Source organism: Cibotium barometz, chromosome 12 (genome assembly GCF_041138505.1).
Source record: "Cibotium barometz isolate CiBa-2024 chromosome 12, ASM4113850v1, whole genome shotgun sequence".
NCBI classification, from domain to species: domain Eukaryota; kingdom Viridiplantae; phylum Streptophyta; class Polypodiopsida; order Cyatheales; family Cibotiaceae; genus Cibotium; species Cibotium barometz.
This window is the reverse complement of record NC_141057.1, coordinates 48,491,933-48,511,629: the sequence shown is the minus strand read 5'-3', so window position 1 is coordinate 48,511,629 and position 19,697 is coordinate 48,491,933. Positions and strand designations below refer to the sequence as shown.

Sequence of the window (19,697 nt, the reverse complement as noted above, 5' to 3'; positions counted from 1 at the left end):
CTCAAGATGTGACTTAGACTTCCATTAGAGACTTCTTTAGACTACCTCAGCCTGCGAGATGGAAGAGGTCACTTAACTCCCACATGGACAAAAGGGTTATACAGACCATCAACTTACCATAGCATGTGATCCTCTAACCCCATGCATCTGTGGAGTCACTAGAGAAAGAGCCCGATCCCTTTGAGAGCTAGACTCCCCTGCCCTAGAGATCGGCCCTCGGGACCTTCAACCCATTGGTTGAAGATCTAAGACACCATTAGAGACTTCTTTAGACTACCTCAGCTTGTGACAAAGGAGGTCACTCAAGCCCATCATGGACAAAGGGATCATACAGGCCATCCACATACCATAGCATGAGATTCTTTAGCCCCATGCATCCGTGGAGTAACTAGAGAAAGAGCCCGATCCCTTTGGGAGCTAGACATCCCTGCCCTAGGGATCGAGACCTTCCACTAGTCAGTTGAAGATCCAAGACATACAATGGAGACATGGACTACAAAAGGTGAACTTCATCATAGTCTGCGATTTGTCATGGAGGAGGATGCTATGATTATTGGATGAGGGCACATGGCCTAGTTGGGTAGATCACATTGTACGTGTAGGACATGCAAGACCCATGTAGTGCATAAGTCCTACTCTTTGGGTAGCTAGTTATTTTCCCTTTTCATGTTTTGTTGGCATAGAGTTACCCTCAAATCACATGTATTACTTTTGGTCTCATAGACCCTTTGGGTCCTTTGTAGACATAAAAATACCTCTATTTTTGCTTCCCCCCCCCCTCTCTCTCTCTCTCTCTCTCTCAGACATCAGCCCCAGCTTGAGGAGATCTTGGAGAGGCACAGAGCCACCTTCCCACACCCGGCAGAGATGCAGAGCCTTCTACAGGCTAACCCCATGCTCAATATCCTTGATGGCCCCCTCCCCCTCCCCCTACCGGGGGGTGGGGGGGTGGCGGGGGTTAGCTCCATAGTTTGTATGATGGTCCCACTTTGTATCATATGGCTCGGATTTGACATTCTTAGCTCATAGCTCTCGTCTTTGTTTTCGTTTCTATTATGATGAGATGACATGGACACTATTGTATCACTTTTGGTCTCATAGACCCACTGGGTCTTTTGAAGACGTTTAATATAACTTTCTTTCTTTCTTTCTCTCTCTCAGATCACATGTTTTGTTTTGTTGGCATACAGTTACCCTCAGATCACATGTATTACTTTTGGTCTGATAGACCCTTTGGGTCCTTCGTAGACATAATACTATGAGATTAGGGGGAGGTTCCACTACCTCTTGTAAGACGGATTTGGACCACTTTCTAGGTTCATGGATTTTCTAGACCAGAGATGCTTGGGGCTCTTCCTTCTGGAGCTGTGCAGGCACAGGGAGTCCAGCTGCACCCAACCCGAGGACCAGCAGCACAAAGAGCTCCCACTGACTTCTTCCAGACCAGAGCTCCGAGAGCGATCCACTCAGTACACTTGACCTCCAGGTTGATGCAAGAGCCCGACCGAAAGCAGTGACACTAGACACAGCCATCAACGTATGCAGAGCCCGACGGCCCCGACCTTGTGGCCCCCGCCCACGCTCGCGTCACCACAGAAGGATTAGAGCCATCATTTCCTACCACCATAGGAATTTCTTCTGCTGGTTCAGCGTTCAGCTTTGCTACATTGGGTACCATGATGGAGTGCCCTATGCGGGATATTTTAGGGTGATGTGAGAGCTTGACGCTCTTTGTATTGGGATCAGCTTTGGCATTTCAGCTCTTGTTCCTTTCTTTTATTTTTAGTACCCATGATGATGTATTCCATGGATGTGATATAATCTTTTGGTCTCATAGGTCACTTTGGCCTTTTGTAGACATTAATATAACTTTATTTCTTTTCTCTCTCTCTCTCTCTCTCTCTCTCTCTCTCTCACAGCAAAGGGTATGTTAATGTGACATGTCACTTGTTTTCTAAGTATTTTTTTTTCTTCCAGGGCTGGTTTTTGTGATTCTCCACTTGTTTCAGCTTTATCTTTTCTATTTAGGGCGGGTAATTGTCATACACTTTGTAGCGGTCCACATCAAAGTGTTTCAACTTTGTGTGAGCTCTTGGGTTTCAAATTATCTTGATCCATGCATTTTATGTGTTTGTCCTGTTTTTAATCTCTTGTGCACAAAGCTCCCTAGTATTAATGGATTATGATGCTTTTTGGATATGCAGGCTGAAGACTTGAGAGCCACTGGACACGAGCCCTATGCATATTCATGGAAAAGGACCCATACTGCTTTGCAGCTGCAAAACCTTTATAGAGAGCTGATGAATGGAGAAGAAGCGAATGAGGAGGCGGATTTTGTGTCTGTGGCAGGAAGGATCATTGCACGCCGCGCGTTCGGAAAGCTCACATTTCTGACTCTAAGGGATGGATCAGGTTCCATTCAGGTACACTACAAAATCCACTATCTTCCTCTTGCATGCAAAGTTGAACTTGATACGACTGCTTTATATATTATGATAGGATACTTAATTGGCTTGCTTCAATTATATGTGTGCGTGTGCGTGTGCGTGTGTGTCCATGATCACTTTCTTTTAAATGTTCAAGTGGCTGATTCTCTTTGCATATCAAGTGGACAAAGGAAGGTTAGTGATCACCTTATTGAAATTTATTGTTTTTTTAGCTCTATTGTGAGAAAAACGTGCTTCCGGAAGGCAAGTATGAGCAATTGAAGGGCTTCCTAGATATTGGTGACATAATTGGTGCATCTGGCATGATCAAAAGGACAGAGAAAGGTATGTTAAGAGCTTCAAATAGGTTCCATCTTTTAGTAGTCTAGGAGTGAACCTTAAAGAAAAAGGATGAATGGTTTTGGGTAGTGCATTTTCTTCCATCATTATTTGCAGGGAGTCAAGTGAAGCTATTTTTGTACTTCTTTCCAGATGTGTAGTTTAAGATGGATAAAGTTAAATAGCAATGGGACAAGTGCTGTATATAATATGGTTTAGACCGCGTCCAATTTCATGCATTTACATTCAGACTTCCAACTTGCAGGATGCCCACATCCAAAAAAACCGTAACCCTAACCCTAAAAATCAAAAACCCTAAAATCAGCCATAGAAAGGTTTGTATGGAAGAGTGGGAGAGAATGCCCCATTCAATTTTGCCCAATTTTAGTTTTCCCCCCTAAATTTTCTATTTAAAAAAAATGATGGCTAGCTGTGAGCCTCAAAACGGCCGCATCTTGGCACCCCCATTCTGGCAACACTAAGCGTATTTTTTTCCGAAGTGTGGTGTCTTGTCAACGATCTCCTCGTGTGTCTTCACAGGCGGATTCCCTTGGTACAACTATGGCTAGTTTCCTGCAACATACCAATTCAGCCGGAATTTTTGCAACATCAATACCACAACATTCATCGAGAGCAAACATTACCTTTTACGGGCTGAACACACCGACTCACATTTACTGGACACACCTCACCATCTTCCAGTGAATCCCCTTTAGGGTTTTACTGCAGTGGCTTATGGCCGAAGGGAGTTACGAGTTCAGTTACATTCAGGACTCTTCTCCTCGGGCACCCTCTCCGGCGACAACTCCAGTGCCTTCTCCCATACCTAACCCCACACCTCGCACCTTTCGAGTACAAGTAGCTACATCTACTTCAGAGCCTCGCCAGTACGACATGTGGATCTTGGCGTTGACAACTTGTAAGGAATACCTGTACCATTATATCTTACTTTTGCAATGGTATCCATACATGGGCCTCTCCATTCCGGTGTGGAATCCTCATCCATGAGCTTGATCTCTACCCAGAGGGACCACCTTCCTTGTTTACGGTATGCGCTGCCACACCCGACTATTCTCCTCGGATGTTTGCACCAATACCTAGGAGTCCTAGCCCGACCATGGTACTTGTTGAACCCCCCCCCCCCCTCCCGCCCCCCTGATACACCGGATGGTCTATTGCTGCTCCCTCCTTGATAGCCTCGGCCTGACCTTACTTCATGGCATTCACTCGCCCTACATGTGATGGTTCTCACTAGGGCACAACATCGCCTATAGGAGCTGCAATATAGCAATCAAGTTCCATCTCCTACCATGGCGGATGAACCAATCTTGGAGGACGAACCCACTCTCACCCGATGGCAGCAGGAGATACAGACCTAGATGGCGGCGGCCATGCAAAGTCAATTCCAAAAGACTTTGGAGACTCTCACGTCACAAATGCAGCAGATGCAATCCCGACATTCTCAACTTGCAAGTTCGATGGTTTCAATTGACGCACCAATTCCAGACGCCGACACAGAGGTAGAAGCCGATGACCTAAAAGTTATTTATCGTTTGTTATAAGCATCAAAAACTAAGAAATCAGACATTAAACCTCCCGAGTCCTTTTCTGGCCAACGCAATAAGCGAATCTTTGACCAATGGCTATACAAGCTTCGCTTGTACTTTGAGTCCCTGGACCTTACCGATGGAAAAAAGATTACCTTCGCCCGCGTCTTTGCTAAAAGACAATGCATTCTTATAGTGGCAACAATGATTGTCTGATGGGAAGACCGTCAGCACATGGGAAGAATTCGAGCGTGTCATCCGTAAGCAGTTCATACCTGCCAATGCAGATTTTCAAGCATGATCTCACTTATGCAATTTGACCCAAACTAGATCATCGGCCTCTTATATCTCGCAGTTTATAGCTTGGTATTGGAGATTCTAACATTGTCCCTAGAATACAAGCTACATGCTTTTGTCGAGGGACTTATCTCCACGTTGTACACGGATCTTCACAAATATGACTCGACTGACCTTGCGGCTTCCATTCGCTATGTTGAAGGCATAGTTGATATCCCATTGACACCTCGGGGATCTTTGTCACAAGGTCACCCATGCTCTTCTAATTTCGGCAATGGTAATAAATTTGTTCGTGATGGTCTTAAACCTTTTGATGGTTCTTAACCTCGATCCAATTCTTAGCAGCAGTCATTCCAAAAGCCTTGCCAAACGAGAGGGGTCGTCTTCTGACCACTATGGCGCCAACAGTCTTATCAACCACGAGGATTAGACCGTGGATGAGACTTTGGACACAGCCAATCCTGTAACCTGGAGCAGTTTTCCTTTACAGGCCAACAGAAGACAGGCCTATGCACCATTTGTTCTGGAAACCACCGTTGGTTCGAGTGCCCTAAACGTCCCAGTAACCGGCAGAACTCCAACGTGGAACCTTGAACCTCGGAAGACAAGTCTAAGGTTCAATCTTCAGATACTTCTAAAGGCAAGCATGTTATGATCATATCCCAACATGCACAAGCTTGTGACATTACCTCAGTGACTAAAACACAGTTTGCCTCTACAATTCCAGTCTCCGTGTCCACTCAGGTGTTTACACTAATTGGCTCAATTTCTGGCTGTCCCATTACTGTTCTAATTGATAGCGGCTGCTCTCACAATTTTGTGGCCACGGTGATGGTGCAATGATTGAAGATATGCACCACTCGTAGTCCCCACACTTACGAGATTGAGTTGGCAGATGGATCGGGGTTTAAATGCAGTGCTATGGCTCCTTGACTTTCCTTTCACATTTACCAATATTGCGATAAGATGGATTTTGAGGTTATGCCTTTATTCCGATACAATATGATCTTGGATCAACAATGGCTATGTCAATGCGACCCTCTCATCAATTTTTGCAGCCACACTTCACAGTTTATCAAAGATGGTATAGACATCGATCTCCAAGGTGGTCATGGTCAACTCTCCACACCAACCTTGTCCGCATTACAGGAGAAGCGGTGGATTCGAAAGGCCGGTTGTTCTTCAACACTCTTAATGGTTTTTTATATAGAGGGGATGGTGTCTGACTAAAATTCCAAGGTGGCATATTTGGCTCAACCCTTCTTTGCCCCACATTTGGATTTGTTTCTTGCGGAACTCCCTCCAGTTTTGCCTCCTCGACTGTAAGATTCCTCCCCCAAACCCCTTTTTGATGTCTAGTATCTTCTTCTATAATCAATCCCTCTTCAGAAATATAAAAGACTTGTTTCTAACTGTTTTAACCTAGAGAGAGAAAATATTCTAGAGAGAGAATATTCAGATTTTTAATATTTTTGGATAGAAAATTATCTCATCTTATTAAAATAAGTTTCCCTGAAACAGAAATTGAAAAAGAACTTTCCAATGTGCAATTGGAATTAATTGGAAATGTGTATAAAGGACCTTAGTCTAAGGGTCTAGATTTTCAGAAATTTTTAGATTATGGTCCAATTAAGGTTCCTATGGACCAATAGCATCAATCCATGTGTAGGGAGGAGATAAATCCAATTTGAAAAAGAAGATACCCAAAAATGAGTAAATGCTCACATGAGGTGAAGAGTTGAAAATGTACAAGGTTTATTAGTAAAAAAAAACTATGAGCAATATTAAAAGTATGACATATGTAAGGAAGGGGAGTTCTTTAAAGGAGGTGCATATTTCACATAAGATGAAGAGTTGAAAATGTACAAGGTTTATTAGTAAAAAATTATGAGCAATATTAAAAGTATGACATATGTAAGGAAGAGGAGTTCTTTAAAGGAGGTGCATATTTCACATAAGATGAAGAGTTGAAAATGTACAAGGTTTATTAATAAAAAATTATGAGCAATATTAAAAGTATGACATATGTAAGGAAGGGGAGTTCTTTAAAGGAGGTGCATATTTCACATAAGATGAAGAGTTGAAAATGTACAAGGTTTATTAGTAAAAAACTATGAGCAATATTAAAAATATGACATAGGTAAGGAAGGGGAGTTCTTTAAAGGAGGTGCATATTTCACATGCTTGAATGAGTTTTAAACTCATAAAAATTGAGATATTTCATCTCTCCTCTCTCCTCATTCAAGTCTAGTTCCAAAAAGTTAGCTTAACTGACCTAAAAATGGTCAAATATTGACCAAACTGATTTAGAAAATTCTAGAATCAGTTTGTTTGGTTAGGAGCTCAATTTTTCCTATAAATAGAAGCCTCACCCTTGTTGAAAAATAGATAGTGTTTATGCATCGTTACTCTACTCCACCTAAGCCAAGAACTGTGAATTCATTTAATAATTCACTAGTTTTTGGAGCTTCCCTCTTTCTTCAATCCCCATTAGTGGCTCCATCAACATACTTAACCAATTGATTGGTTGGGGGCCTTTACCGTGAACAAAGAATCAAGCAAGTTGTAAGGTAATTAGTGAATATTCATCTTTCTATAATTTCTCAATGTTTCTCTCTTCTCAACCCCTCTCAAGCTTGAGAAGTTTAATTGGTATGGTTTTTTTTAAATGCTATTGAAGTTTGAATAGTAGTGAAGAGTTACATAATTTAATAAATGCTATTGAAGTTAATTTTCATTTATGTTTAAATTCTAATGATTCTTATGTAAATTCTCTCTCTCACTCAAGAAATGGTCATACTCATGACCCATTCTCAATCCAAATCAAGCTTTTCATAAAGCTTTTCCTTAACCCAAGATTAAGCTATGCTTGAGGCCAAATTAATGGCTTTTTCTTATGCTTTTAGTTTATGTATATTGATGATTCAATCCATTATGGATTAAGGATCCAATTAGAGAATCATTTTAATTATTTCCTTAATGATAAGCTTTATCCCTTAGAAAAATTGAGATTTATCAGTCATAGCAGCGGAGCTATGGCAAAATTTTTATAAAAATTATGCATAAAAAATTTTCATTCAAAGCATAAAAAGAGGACTTCCTACCATATTCTAGGAATCATCATCCTAGATTAATTGAAAGAATTTCATTATAATCATGGAGAAATTGAATTTTAATATTATGCATAAAGGATAAATTTTTATATCAAAAGTGCTATTTTTACCATTTTTACTTTCATGCATAGAAGTATGCATAAAGGATAAATTTTTATATCAAAAGTGTTATTTTTACCATTTTTATTTTCATGCATAGAAGTATGCATAATGGATAAATTTTTATATCAAAAGTGTTACTTTTATCATTTTTATTTCATACATAAAAGTATGCATAAAAGAAAATTTTTATATCAAAAGTGTTACTTTTATCATTTTTAATTTTCATGCATAGAAGTATGCATAAAGGAAAATTTTTATATCAAAAGTGTTACTTTTATCATTTTTAATTTTCATGTATAGAAGTATGCATAAAGGAAAAATTTTTATATCAAAAGTGTTACTTTTATCATATTGGATTTCATGCATATAGGTATGCATAAAAGATATTCTTTTTATACTAAAAGTATGATTTTCCTCATAAATGGATTTTATGCTTAACTTAGATGCATAAGAGAAATTCTTTTATTCTAAAAGTATAATTCCCTACCAAATTGAAATCATGCATAAGAAGATGCATAAAAGATTGATTTTAATTTCGAAAGTGTTAGTCTCCTTAAATGGAATTTATGTATAAATAAATGTGTAGAGAAATCTTATATCAAATAAAAGAATTCTCTTTTTTTTTTAAAAAAAGATATGAAATGTGATAAGATGTGATAAGAGGTGTATGAGATGTGATAAGAATTGATAAGATGTGTATGGAAAGTGATAGGATGTGATAAGAGGTGTGATAAGAGGTGATAAGATGCTTATGAAATAAGTTAGGATGTGATAAGATGAATTAAGATGTGTATGGGGGGATGAGGTAAGAAGTGTATGTGATAGGATAAGATGTATATGGGTTGTGATAGGGCGAGAATGGATGTGATGTAAAAGATTAGATGTGAAGGTATATGGGGTTATATAAATGGGAATGTGAAAATGGATGTATGTATGTGGATGTGTGGATATGGAGATGGGAGTGTGGATGTATGAACATGAAAATGGATATATGCATGAAGATGTATATGCATAGATGTAAATGTGGATGTAGATGTGGATGTATAGATGTGAATGGATGTGGATGTATAGATGTGAATGGAAATGTGGATGTGGATGTATGTGAATGTGGATGTAGATGTGGATGTATAGATGTGAATGTGGAATGTGGATGTGGATGTATGTATGTATGTGGATGTAGATGTGGATGTATAGATGTGAATGGGAATGGGGATGTGGATGTATGTGAATGTGAATGTAGATGTGGATGTATGTGAATGTGAATGTAGATGTGAATGTGGAATGTGGATGTATAGATGTGGATGTATGGGAATGTGGATGTGGATGTATGTGAATGTGAATGTAGATGTGGATGTATAGATGTGAATGTGGAATGTGGATGTGGATGTATGTATGTATGTGGATGTAGATGTGGATGTATGGATGTGTATGTATGAATGTGGATATGGGATGTGGATGTATAAATGAGGATGTGAAAATGGAGGTAAGCATGTAGATGTGGATGCATGTATGTGAATGTGAATGTAGATGTGAATGTGGAATGTGGATGTATAGATGTGGATGTATGGGAATGTGGATGTGGATGTATGTGAATGTGAATGTAGATGTGGATGTATAGATGTAAATGGAAATGTGGATGTAGATGTGGATGTATAGATGTGAATGTGGAATGTGGATGTGGATGTATAGATGTGAATGGGAATGGGGATGTGGATGTATGTGAATGTGAATGTAGATGTGGATGTATGTGAATGTGAATGTAGATGTGAATGTGGAATGTGGATGTATAGATGTGGATGTATGGGAATGTGGATGTGGATGTATGTGAATGTGAATGTAGATGTGGATGTATAGATGTGAATGTGGAATGTGGATGTGGATGTATGTATGTATGTGGATGTAGATGTGGATGTATGGATGTGTATGTATGAATGTGGATATGGGATGTGGATGTATGAATGAGGATGTGAAAATGGAGGTAAGCATGTAGATGTGGATGCATGTATGTGAATGTGAATGTAGATGTGAATGTGGAATATGGATGTATAGATGTGGATGTATGGGAATGTGGATGTGGATGTATGTGAATGTGAATGTAGATGTGGATGTATAGATGTGAATGTGGAATGTGGATGTGGATGTATGTATGTATGTGGATGTAGATGTGGATGTATGGATGTGTATGTATGAATGTGGATATGGGATGTGGATGTATAAATGAGGATGTGAAAATGGAGGTAAGCATGTAGATGTGGATGCATGGATGTGAATGTGGATGTGGATGTGGATGTGGATGTGGATGTGTATGTATGAATGTGGATATGGGATGTGGATGTATAAATGAGGATGTGAAAATGGAGATAAGCATGTAGATGTGGATGTATGGATGTGAATGTGGATGTGGATGTGGATGTATGGATGTGGATATGGATGTGAATATATGATATGTGATGTGAAGGAATCTGAAGTGAAGAGATGGAAAAGGAGGTGATTGGATGAGTACACATATACATGGAATGTGGAATAAGTAATGTGGATTAATGAGGGATAATGTGGAAAGATGAGAGTTAATATAGAAACTGTATTTGTAAACTGTTTGTAAATGTTGTTTGTAAATGGCTGTTTTATGTCAAGAATGCTGGGGAAGCATTTTGACCGTCTTGTGGTTAAGGTCGTGGAGACCTAACTGATAAAGTTGCAACTGCTGACGGAGAGTCAATGGAGGACGTCTCGCGTAGCAAGGTCGACCGAGGTCTTGACCAGCCTCGGTTCGATTAAAATGGTGAGCTTCCGGTACGGTGGATGAGGGACCAAGGAAGCGGCCTATGAGTGAAGCGCTAGGTCACCTGCGAAGGATCCTAGAGGGTGCTGACCATACGGTGCTCGGGCTCTGGGTCGCCTAGGATACCCATGCGTGCGTCGAGGAAGATATTGGAACAAGGAGTAAGAGTTGTTTTGTGAAACCGGGCATGGATCTGGTTGACTGACCTTGCTGGTCCTCAACGGATGAGTCCATGGCTCTTTTATATGGATCTGTTGGTTGATCTTGCTGATCTTCAACGAGAGTCCATCTTGATAAGTGATTATATTGCCGAGTATTATGGGCTAGGAACTATGGAAACGGCCTCTGTGTGGACAGGTGGTGAGCGTTCTAGTTGCCAATGATGCCATAGATACTCTGATGAAGGAATGATGGGAAATTATGAATCAACTGGATAAATTGGGAGATTGTGATCAGTGGTACTATGGTTTCATTAAAGGATTGTTTTAAAGTTAGCTGATGCTAAGAAAAAGACAATTTTCATATTGGGTGTGTAAGTGGTGTGGCTAGTTTTATGTTTGCATGAAATTCCGGCTAGGGGGCCTTGGAACTCTTTTCCTTGGTACCCGGGACAAAACCTAACCAAATTCCAAATTGGATCCCATCACTACAGTGGTTGGGCGGTTGGCTAACCCATGGGATCGGATGGGGTTAGGCTGGACTGATGGATCCGTAAACCGAGACTCAATTTCTGTTATTACGATAGATGAAGTAAGTCCCGGATAGTAATTGTTCTATGGATAGGAATCAACGGCTGTGCCTCTTGATGGGGAAAAAAGCGTTGATCCCAATGATCCAAGTGCAAGTTTCTTCCTTGATCCGACCGAGTATCTTTATAGGTGCAGTTGGATCAGCGTGATCAGTAATGATCTTGACTACATTAGAGTAAAAAATTATCCTGGTGGAATCGCCCGTGCTTTCCGGGTAAGGGAAGTTTTTTCCGGGTTCGGTTTTGGAAAAACCGACGGATTAGTCTCTTGTCCGGATATCCGTGGACGAGGCCCCGAATGTGGGACCCCTGTTCCGTGCGAGAAGTGCTACTTCCGCTGCTAGTACCCGAATCCGTTGATCGGTGGGGAACAGGGATCTCACATCGACGCCTATTGGATCATCCGATTGATTTTCTTCCTGGCAATTCACCACCGACTCATGCTCCATATCGAGTCTCTTTTACTGAATCCCAAGAAATTCAACGCCAATGAATAGAGCTCTTGGACAAAAAGGTCATATTCGTCCCAGTAAGAGTCCTTTTGGTACACTAGTTTTGCTTGTGCAAAAGAAAGATAAGTCAATTCCACTTTGCATTGATTATCGTGTCCTCAACAAACTAACCATCAAGAATAAATATCCCCTTCCTTGGATTGATGAATTATTTGATTACTTGGTTCATGCCAAATTATTTTCCAAGATTGATCTCAAGTCCGGATATCAACAGATCCGTATTTGTAAAGGTGATGAGCACAAGGCTACCTTCTGCACGAAGTGTGGACATTATGAGTATATGGTAATGCCTTTCGAGTTAACCAATGCCCCGGCAACTTTTATGAGTCTCATGAATGACCTTTTTCGACCATTTTTGGACAAGCTCGTGATTTTTTATTGGGATGATATTCTGGTATTTAGTGTTTCAATTGATAAGCAAGTTTTATGAGATAATGCACTTTTTGTCAATCCGGAGAAAAGTGAAATTTTCAAGACATCACTGGAGTACCTTGGACACATCATTTCAGCTGATGGCATTTCTGCTGATCCTAAGAAGATACAAGTTATTCAAGATTGGCCGACACCGCAAAATATTCATGATGTTAGATCATTCTTGGGTCTTGCCAATTTTTATCATACGAAGGTCTTTAAGTTTTTAGAAATTGTTGCATCTTTGATAGAGGTTTTGAAGTCAGCCCCTACTTTCCGATGGGCAGATGATGCTTCTCACGCCTTTGATAAGCTAAAGGTTGCTTTGATAACAACCCCAATAATGGCATTCGCAGATTCCAACCTTCCTTTTGAAGTCATGACAGATGCTTCTGATATTGCAACTGATGCAGTTCTCATGCAAAAGGGCCGCGCCATCGCCTTTGACGGTCATAAGCATTCAACAATTCAAACACGTTATCCAGTATATGATAAGGAATTCTTGTCAGTCATTCATGCTTATCAAGCTTGGAAACATTATCTTTTAGAAACAGATTCTGTTGTGACATATCATTATTCCTCGACGTATAGAATGCACGACAAGACATATGGGTGGAGTATTTGGCAAACTTCCATATGCCTACTAAATATGTTCTTGGTCTTTCTAATGTGGTTGTTGATGCTCTTAGCAGAATGCCTTAGGCCTTAGCAATGGCGATTTCTACAGTTCAAATCGCCATTCCAACAACTTTTGTGGATCATTATGCAGACAATTGAGATTTTGCAAACATTTTTCAAGTGGTTATGACTCCACAGTCTACCTAAGTTGAAGATTAATGTAGCTTATTCTCTCATCAATGATTATTGTATTATCAGGATCGCATTTGTGTCTCTCATAACACAAGTATGCGTAAACTCTTGGTGAAAGAACATCATCAGGTTTCTTATGGAGCTCATTCTAGTGTCAACAAGACATATCAATTTGCTGACAGCTTCTTCTTTTTTTTTTCGCGGGAAAAAGATCCTTCAATTAGTTAAAGAAGAACAAGCACAAAGGGCTAAGTACAACCACGACGGGCTAAATACAAGGGCTAAATACAAACTCGCCTCATATAAGGACGGGAAACAAGTGATCATTAGGGGAAGAGTGCTGAAAGCTTCTTATTATTGGCCTTAAATGAAGCAAGATGTTATAAAGTTTGTTACAACATGTTTCTTTTGTCAACAAATGAAAGCCAATAGACAAGCTCTGGCTAGTCTTCTTCAACCACTTCCAATATCAAATGAACGTTGGGAAAGTATCAGTATGGATTTCAATACATCTTTACCTTGTTCTTCGAAAGGTAATACACGGATAATGGTGGTGGTCGATAGATTGTCCAAAATGACACATTTTACACGGTGTAAGAAGACAGCTCAAGCTTCGGATATTGCTTCATTATTTCTTCAGTATGTTTTCAAGATACATGGGTTGCCAAAGTCCATTATTTCAAATTGAGATCCTAAGTTTATAGGACGTTTTTGGACTTCACTTTTCAAGTGACTTGGCACTAATTTATTGTTCAGTTTAGCATATCATCCACAGACATATAGCCAAACTGAAAGAGTTAATCAAATTCTTGAAGAGATGCTCAGACATTATATTCAGTCTCGCTTAGCATCTTGGGAAGATTATCTACCATTGATGAAATTTGCTTACAATAATTCTCATCGCACAATAATAGGCATGAGTCCTTTTCAAGCCGCTTATGGTCCGACACAATTGTGCCATCAAACTTTGTTCTTCAACACAAGGTGGCATTAGGGGATCAGTTAGCTCAAGAAATGCAAGATGTTCTTCTTCAAGTTTGAGATCAAATGATTCGAGTTCAGGAACAATATCAACAAGAACCTAACCAACGTCGCCGACATGGTGAATTCAAAGAAGAGAAGATTCTTCATGTACGACAGAAAGAAACTCAACAGAAGATTATTACAGAAGTCTTGGTACAATGGAAGATTTGGATGATTCAGATTCAACTTGGCAAAGTGATGAAGATCTACAATAGTACCCAGAATCACTTCAAGAGTTCTTTAGTCAACAATAGTCACTTATATACCCTTGGATCTTATTTCAAGTGGGAGGGAATGTCACGATTGTGACTTAATCTCTCTAATTATTCTTAATCAATGAAAGGACACTAGTGAAGAGTCACACGCTGTCACATGGTTCATCATCAAAGGACACATCTATTGATCAAGGGACACGTCTCTACGTCCAAAGGACATGACTATTAATTGTAGAGTCACATCCTTACACTAAGGGATGTGCTTCTTCATATGTTACCCGTTCAGCCCCTATTTAAACAGGGCTTTGTATCAATACAAACAACACAACTTTCCACTCTAATTGTCTTTACTTCCTGTATTAAGTCTTAGTCATGTCTTTTAAAGTAATAATAGACTAGGAAGTTCTCACACTCGAGAGCTCGAGTTTGGAGATGATTCTCTTCGTCTACCTTTATGTATTGTTGGGGCGGTCCCCCCCCCCTCTCCTACAGATACCTCTACTGAGCTAGAGCCCAGTTTATGGATATAGCCGAGCTAGAGCGGGGTGGGCACATATGGAGCGTAGGATCGGGGAACACCTTGGACATCTGTGCACCAGGATAGACTTCGACTACTCACTATCCAAACCCTTGCCTAAGTCTCACAGGGCGGAGGGCAGTGCAAACATATATCACCCCGTGAGACCCCTTTGATGTGGATGGTCTCTTGGAATAGTCAGGGATTGGGTCACTTGCAGTGCTGCTCTAGGCAGGGAGTTCTCTGTGAGGAGTTGCAGAGAGCTTTAGTGGGAGGCTCTAATGACATTCTCTTTCTTCAAGAGCATCACTTGTCAGCTAGTCATACCCACAAATGCGGGAAAATTTTGCAGGGCAAGAGCGACACCTTTTAAAAAGGTCACCCACCTTTGGCCCGTCTGGGATCCAAGGTGGAGTATGTATCGGTTAGCAAGCAGCTTTTTCCAGTGGTGGTGGACTCCGGCACCATAGTCCTAGGGAGGGCGTAGTGGGTGATTATTAGACTTGGGGAGGACCAGATGGGCCGCCTCAACTTTTACGCCCCTAACTCCATTGCAGGTCGAGTGGACAAATCCTAGCCAAAAACATCAGCTGTCAATTGCAGCCCCACCTCCCCTGATTTGATCCATGGCATGCAAAAAGGTTCTATCCAAGATAGGTTCATCTTGTATAACATCTTCACCTTCTAGGAGGTGACCACGCCATGGCCGTTTTACGTCAGCTGGATTTAGCGGTTCTCCTTTTAGATTTCGAGAAAGCCTACAATAGGATGGATTGGGGCTTTCTCGAAGGGACTATTTGCAAGATGGGCTTTCCTACCACTTGGATGAGGGGTTTCTCTGCCCTCTACTCGGCCTCTCAGAGTGAGGTCCTTATCTAGGGTGCTCGAGGCGACGGGTTTCTTGTTCAAGTACGCGAGGGATGTCCCCTTGCGCCCTTCCTCTTTTCCTTTGTGGCGGAGGCGATGAGCAATATTTTAGCTTCTTGGAGACCGGACTACAAGGCCTTGCTTCCTATCAGATCTTAGGAGGAGCTCCTCAATTCAGAGTTCATAGATGACACATTGGCCTACCTCTCCAGAGATGTGGGGAATCTCCAGAAGTTTGTCGATGCAGCCAAGATCTTTTTCCGAGCCTTAGGGGCACAGATCAATTGGCACAAGTTGTGCGGATTTTGGGTTAGATCATCCCCTACCTCGGCTTGGTGACCAGTTGAGTCCTTCCAGTGGATTCTGAAGGGTACCCCAATTCATTACCTTGGCTGCCAGGTTGTTCTTGACATCACCTTTGAGTTGCATCTTGTTGCTCCCTTCCTTCTGAGCACTCGGAAGAAGGTTCTTTACTGGAGCACGACCAGGTTCTCACTCGTTGGTCGTGTAGTGGCGAACCAGGTCCTTCTTACTACCATGTGGTGCATCACCTCTTGCTGGGTCTTCCCTAGATCGTGTATTGGTCAGGTACAACGGTTGATCCGCAACTTCCTTTGGGCTGGTAGCGATGGCACGCCAGCACGGGCCAAGGTGACATGGAGCCTCGCCTAAGCATCTCCTCCCACAGTCCAGTTCTTGGCGGTCCCAAGTCCCTGAGTCTGAGGTAGATCTTCACATAGATGAGAACCCGCAGCCTTAGCCCAGCTTTTGACGACCGATTGGTGGCTAGCCTCTTCCGAGCTTGGAACCAGAGTCATTTTGCTCTCCACCAATCTCCCCCAGTCCAAGGAGAGACTTCCACAACCATTGGTTCGAAACCCCTTGATTACCCTTGCTAGTGGCCACATGCTAGGCTCCCGTCCTCGTGTGTCATGGGGTGCATTGAGTGAGGGACCGGCCTAGTCTATTGGTGAGTGTTTCACCTCTGGCGGTTCTTGCCACAGGCTTAGGAGAGGAGCCTAGCTGGGATTCAAGGCAGAGACAGGACCACCCTTGACATTGACTCCTCAGTGGCTTGCACTAGTCCAGGACCCACCTTCCCTTGAGTGGGGTAGGGCTTCAGCCTTCTTACCAGACATGATATCCCTATGGCAGTCCATGTTGCAGATGGAGGCACCCTCATGGCTTTCTCTATAGGGCTACAGGGCAGATTGAACCGACCATCCCTCCTCTCAACAGAGGACCTTAGCAGCTGCACTTTACAGAGGGTGAGAGTGATTGGTTTTCACGACCACCGATGGCATGTTGACCCGCCCTTGGCCAAAGTGGCCAAAGAGAGATTTTGGAGATTATGGTTATGGGAGGGCCAGCCACTGATGCAACTACAATGGGATCCTGCTGAGGTGAGTCGCCGTGGCGCGATCACTTCGCCCGAGAGGATACCCCCGACATCACCTTCTTTGAGTACACAGTCCGTCTACACCGCAGGATTGAGATGCAAGAGGTTGATAGTATGCCAGTCGCAACAGTACACTGGTAGGCTCAGGACATCCCCAGGTGTTTCCTCTGTGATTTTTGGAATGGGCTATGGGACATCTTCCAGCCATGGAAGAGTACTCTTTTCCTTTGGTAGACAGCTCACATGAGCTTGGTAGTGGGCACCTAGCTGGCAGTTGGAGGTTGGCCGACTCTCTGTTCTAGATGTGGACGCTCTGGAGTCACGGCATTGCCTTCGGGATTGTCCCAAGGTGTAGCAGATTTGGTTGCGGATCCTCGGCATAATCACCATGGACTAGGCACCAGCCTGCACCATCACTTGGAGGGTGGTAGGCTAGGCTTCCTTGATAACGTTGGCCCTAGCATATGAGAAGACAGGACTGTTGGAGATTCGGAGCCTCATGTATGTGAACTAGCCCTTGTACATGCCCCGTGATGTGTGTACCCCTGTTTATGTGTCCTTGTGTGTGTGTGTGTGTGTGTGTGTGTGTGTGTGAACAACCCCTTAAAGGGTGTGAACACTCACTTATGTGGTTATGTGTGTATTTTTGCGTGAACCAACTCTTAAGAGTGGTAAGTATAATATCTAGATATTTTATGTATTTGACATAAGCAATGATGTCATGAGCTGAACCTTTATACCTGTAAAGGTATTGTACTTGATTGAAGAAATAGAATAGTCACATCATTCCAGTCGTGCATTACTACCTCTCACTTGAGCATTATTCTCTCTCTACCCTCCTCTCTTCATCTCTCTGCAGATGCTCACCATCAGAGCTAGAGCTGCGCACCTCTGTTCGCCGCTGGCTGCATTCTGTTTGCCGTCGGATCACTGCCACCTCCATCGATTGCTCCACTGCCTAGCCACCAAACGTGGCGGACCTTGTGATTGCCCTGCTGACTGAGCTGGGCTGAGCTAGTTGAACAGCTGGATGGGGTGGGGGGGTTCGCAAAGACCCGGCTGAGCCGCTTGGCCACTGGGCGGGAAGTGTACCATTTCCCTGCTTACCCGACTCAGTGTTTTTTTTGCCCTATTCAATGCCGACGCCGCATTTCTGCTGCTTTCTTGGCAACCTCTTCTGCTCAGTGTTCCTGCTCACGACTCCCTTCTGTCATGACGCCCTTCTTTTCGTGACCCCTTCTGCTTGGTGATCTACCCCAAGCTTGTCTGGCCACCCAATCTTCCTAGTATTGATAGCGCTGCCTCACTGTTGACAGTTGCTCGTGAACTATCACCACTGCCCCGTCTGCTCTTCGCTTGCCTCCTTCGCCTCTGGTGCGCCGTTAGGTGATGCCCATTGCCGCCATCGGCTGCAGCCAGTGTCACCTCTTTAGCATCATGGCTCTCTTTCTCAGTGTGATACTCAGCTAATCTACATAGACTTTGCTACACAATTCTTAATGTGGACTGACACGCTTCATCCAGTACCTACAATATAGCCAGATTCAGTGGCATTGGCTTCCCAACACGGCAGACGAAGATGGAACTACTGCTTATGAGGGACGGGCTGTGGAACATCGTTAAGGGAGTGGACAAGAAGCGTAGACCCGAGGAAGGTGCTGAAAGGATTCATCTCTAGGAGGACCGAAATGACCGGGCAACTGCCTCATTGGGTTGAACCTCACCGATAGTCTTATACATCACCTTGATCTAAAAAAGTTTGTAAAGGAGGTACGGGAAAAAATGGAAAGCTTATTTGGAAATAAAATTGTGAATTCAAAAGTATTCTTAAAGCAAATAAAGATAAATGAAAGTGATGACCTTGGTGAACATTTAGGCTATTTTGGGTTTGTCACTCAACAACTTTCTATTCTTGGGGTGGTTGTTGAAGATGATGACAAAGTTGCTGTCCTTCTCAAGAGCATACAAAAGGTATCACGCTTTTCCTAAATCCTAACTGTTCTCTAGTTAGCCAAAGATACATCTTATGAAGACATCGTAGCAATGCTCATTGAAGAAGACATAAGTCTCAAAGAGCAGAGTGACAACAACATTGATCTTGATAGAGCTATGGTAAGAAAATGGAAAGACAAGCACCTCTTGCATGAGTGCGAACTGTTGCACCTGTCAAGTTACAAGGATGGGGGGGCTTTTATGCTAAGGAGGAGCTCTTGGGGCTTGCAACTTTGGTGGAGCTCCTTTATCATGCCTTGTTGACTTGAGATCCGGGTGTTGGCATCAGTGGTGTGTAGTCCGGAGGCCATCATTGTTGTTGTTGGAGGTCTTCTTGAGCACTACTCCCCAATTGCTCTGAGGGGGGGAATGTTGGGTATTCAGAGCCTCATGTACGTAAACCAGCCCTTGTACGTGTCCCGTCATGTGTGTGTTGTGTGTACCCTTGTTTATGTGTCCTTTTTTTTGTGTGTGTGTGTGTGTGTGTGTGTGTGTGCTTGAACACTTGGTTAGACATTTGGGATATCCACTGGCATGGTATATGTCTACGTGGGATGTTATTCATTGGGTATTGAACAAATTGAAGGCCAAGCTAGC

The 19,697-nt window shown here is 42.4% G+C and overlaps 1 protein-coding gene across 2 annotated transcripts in view; it reads left to right on the top strand.

Annotated features, from left to right (window-relative positions):
- LOC147633522 (uncharacterized) overlaps nt 1-19,697 on the top strand; it is a 54,428-nt gene that overhangs the window by 16,454 nt on the left and 18,277 nt on the right. For both annotated transcript variants that reach the window (XM_086806613.1, XM_086806612.1), the window contains exons 2-3: nt 2,205-2,423; nt 2,660-2,771. In XM_086806613.1, the coding sequence (XP_086662739.1) occupies nt 2,205-2,423; nt 2,660-2,771 (331 nt within the window). The remainder of the gene's footprint in view (nt 1-2,204; nt 2,424-2,659; nt 2,772-19,697) is intronic.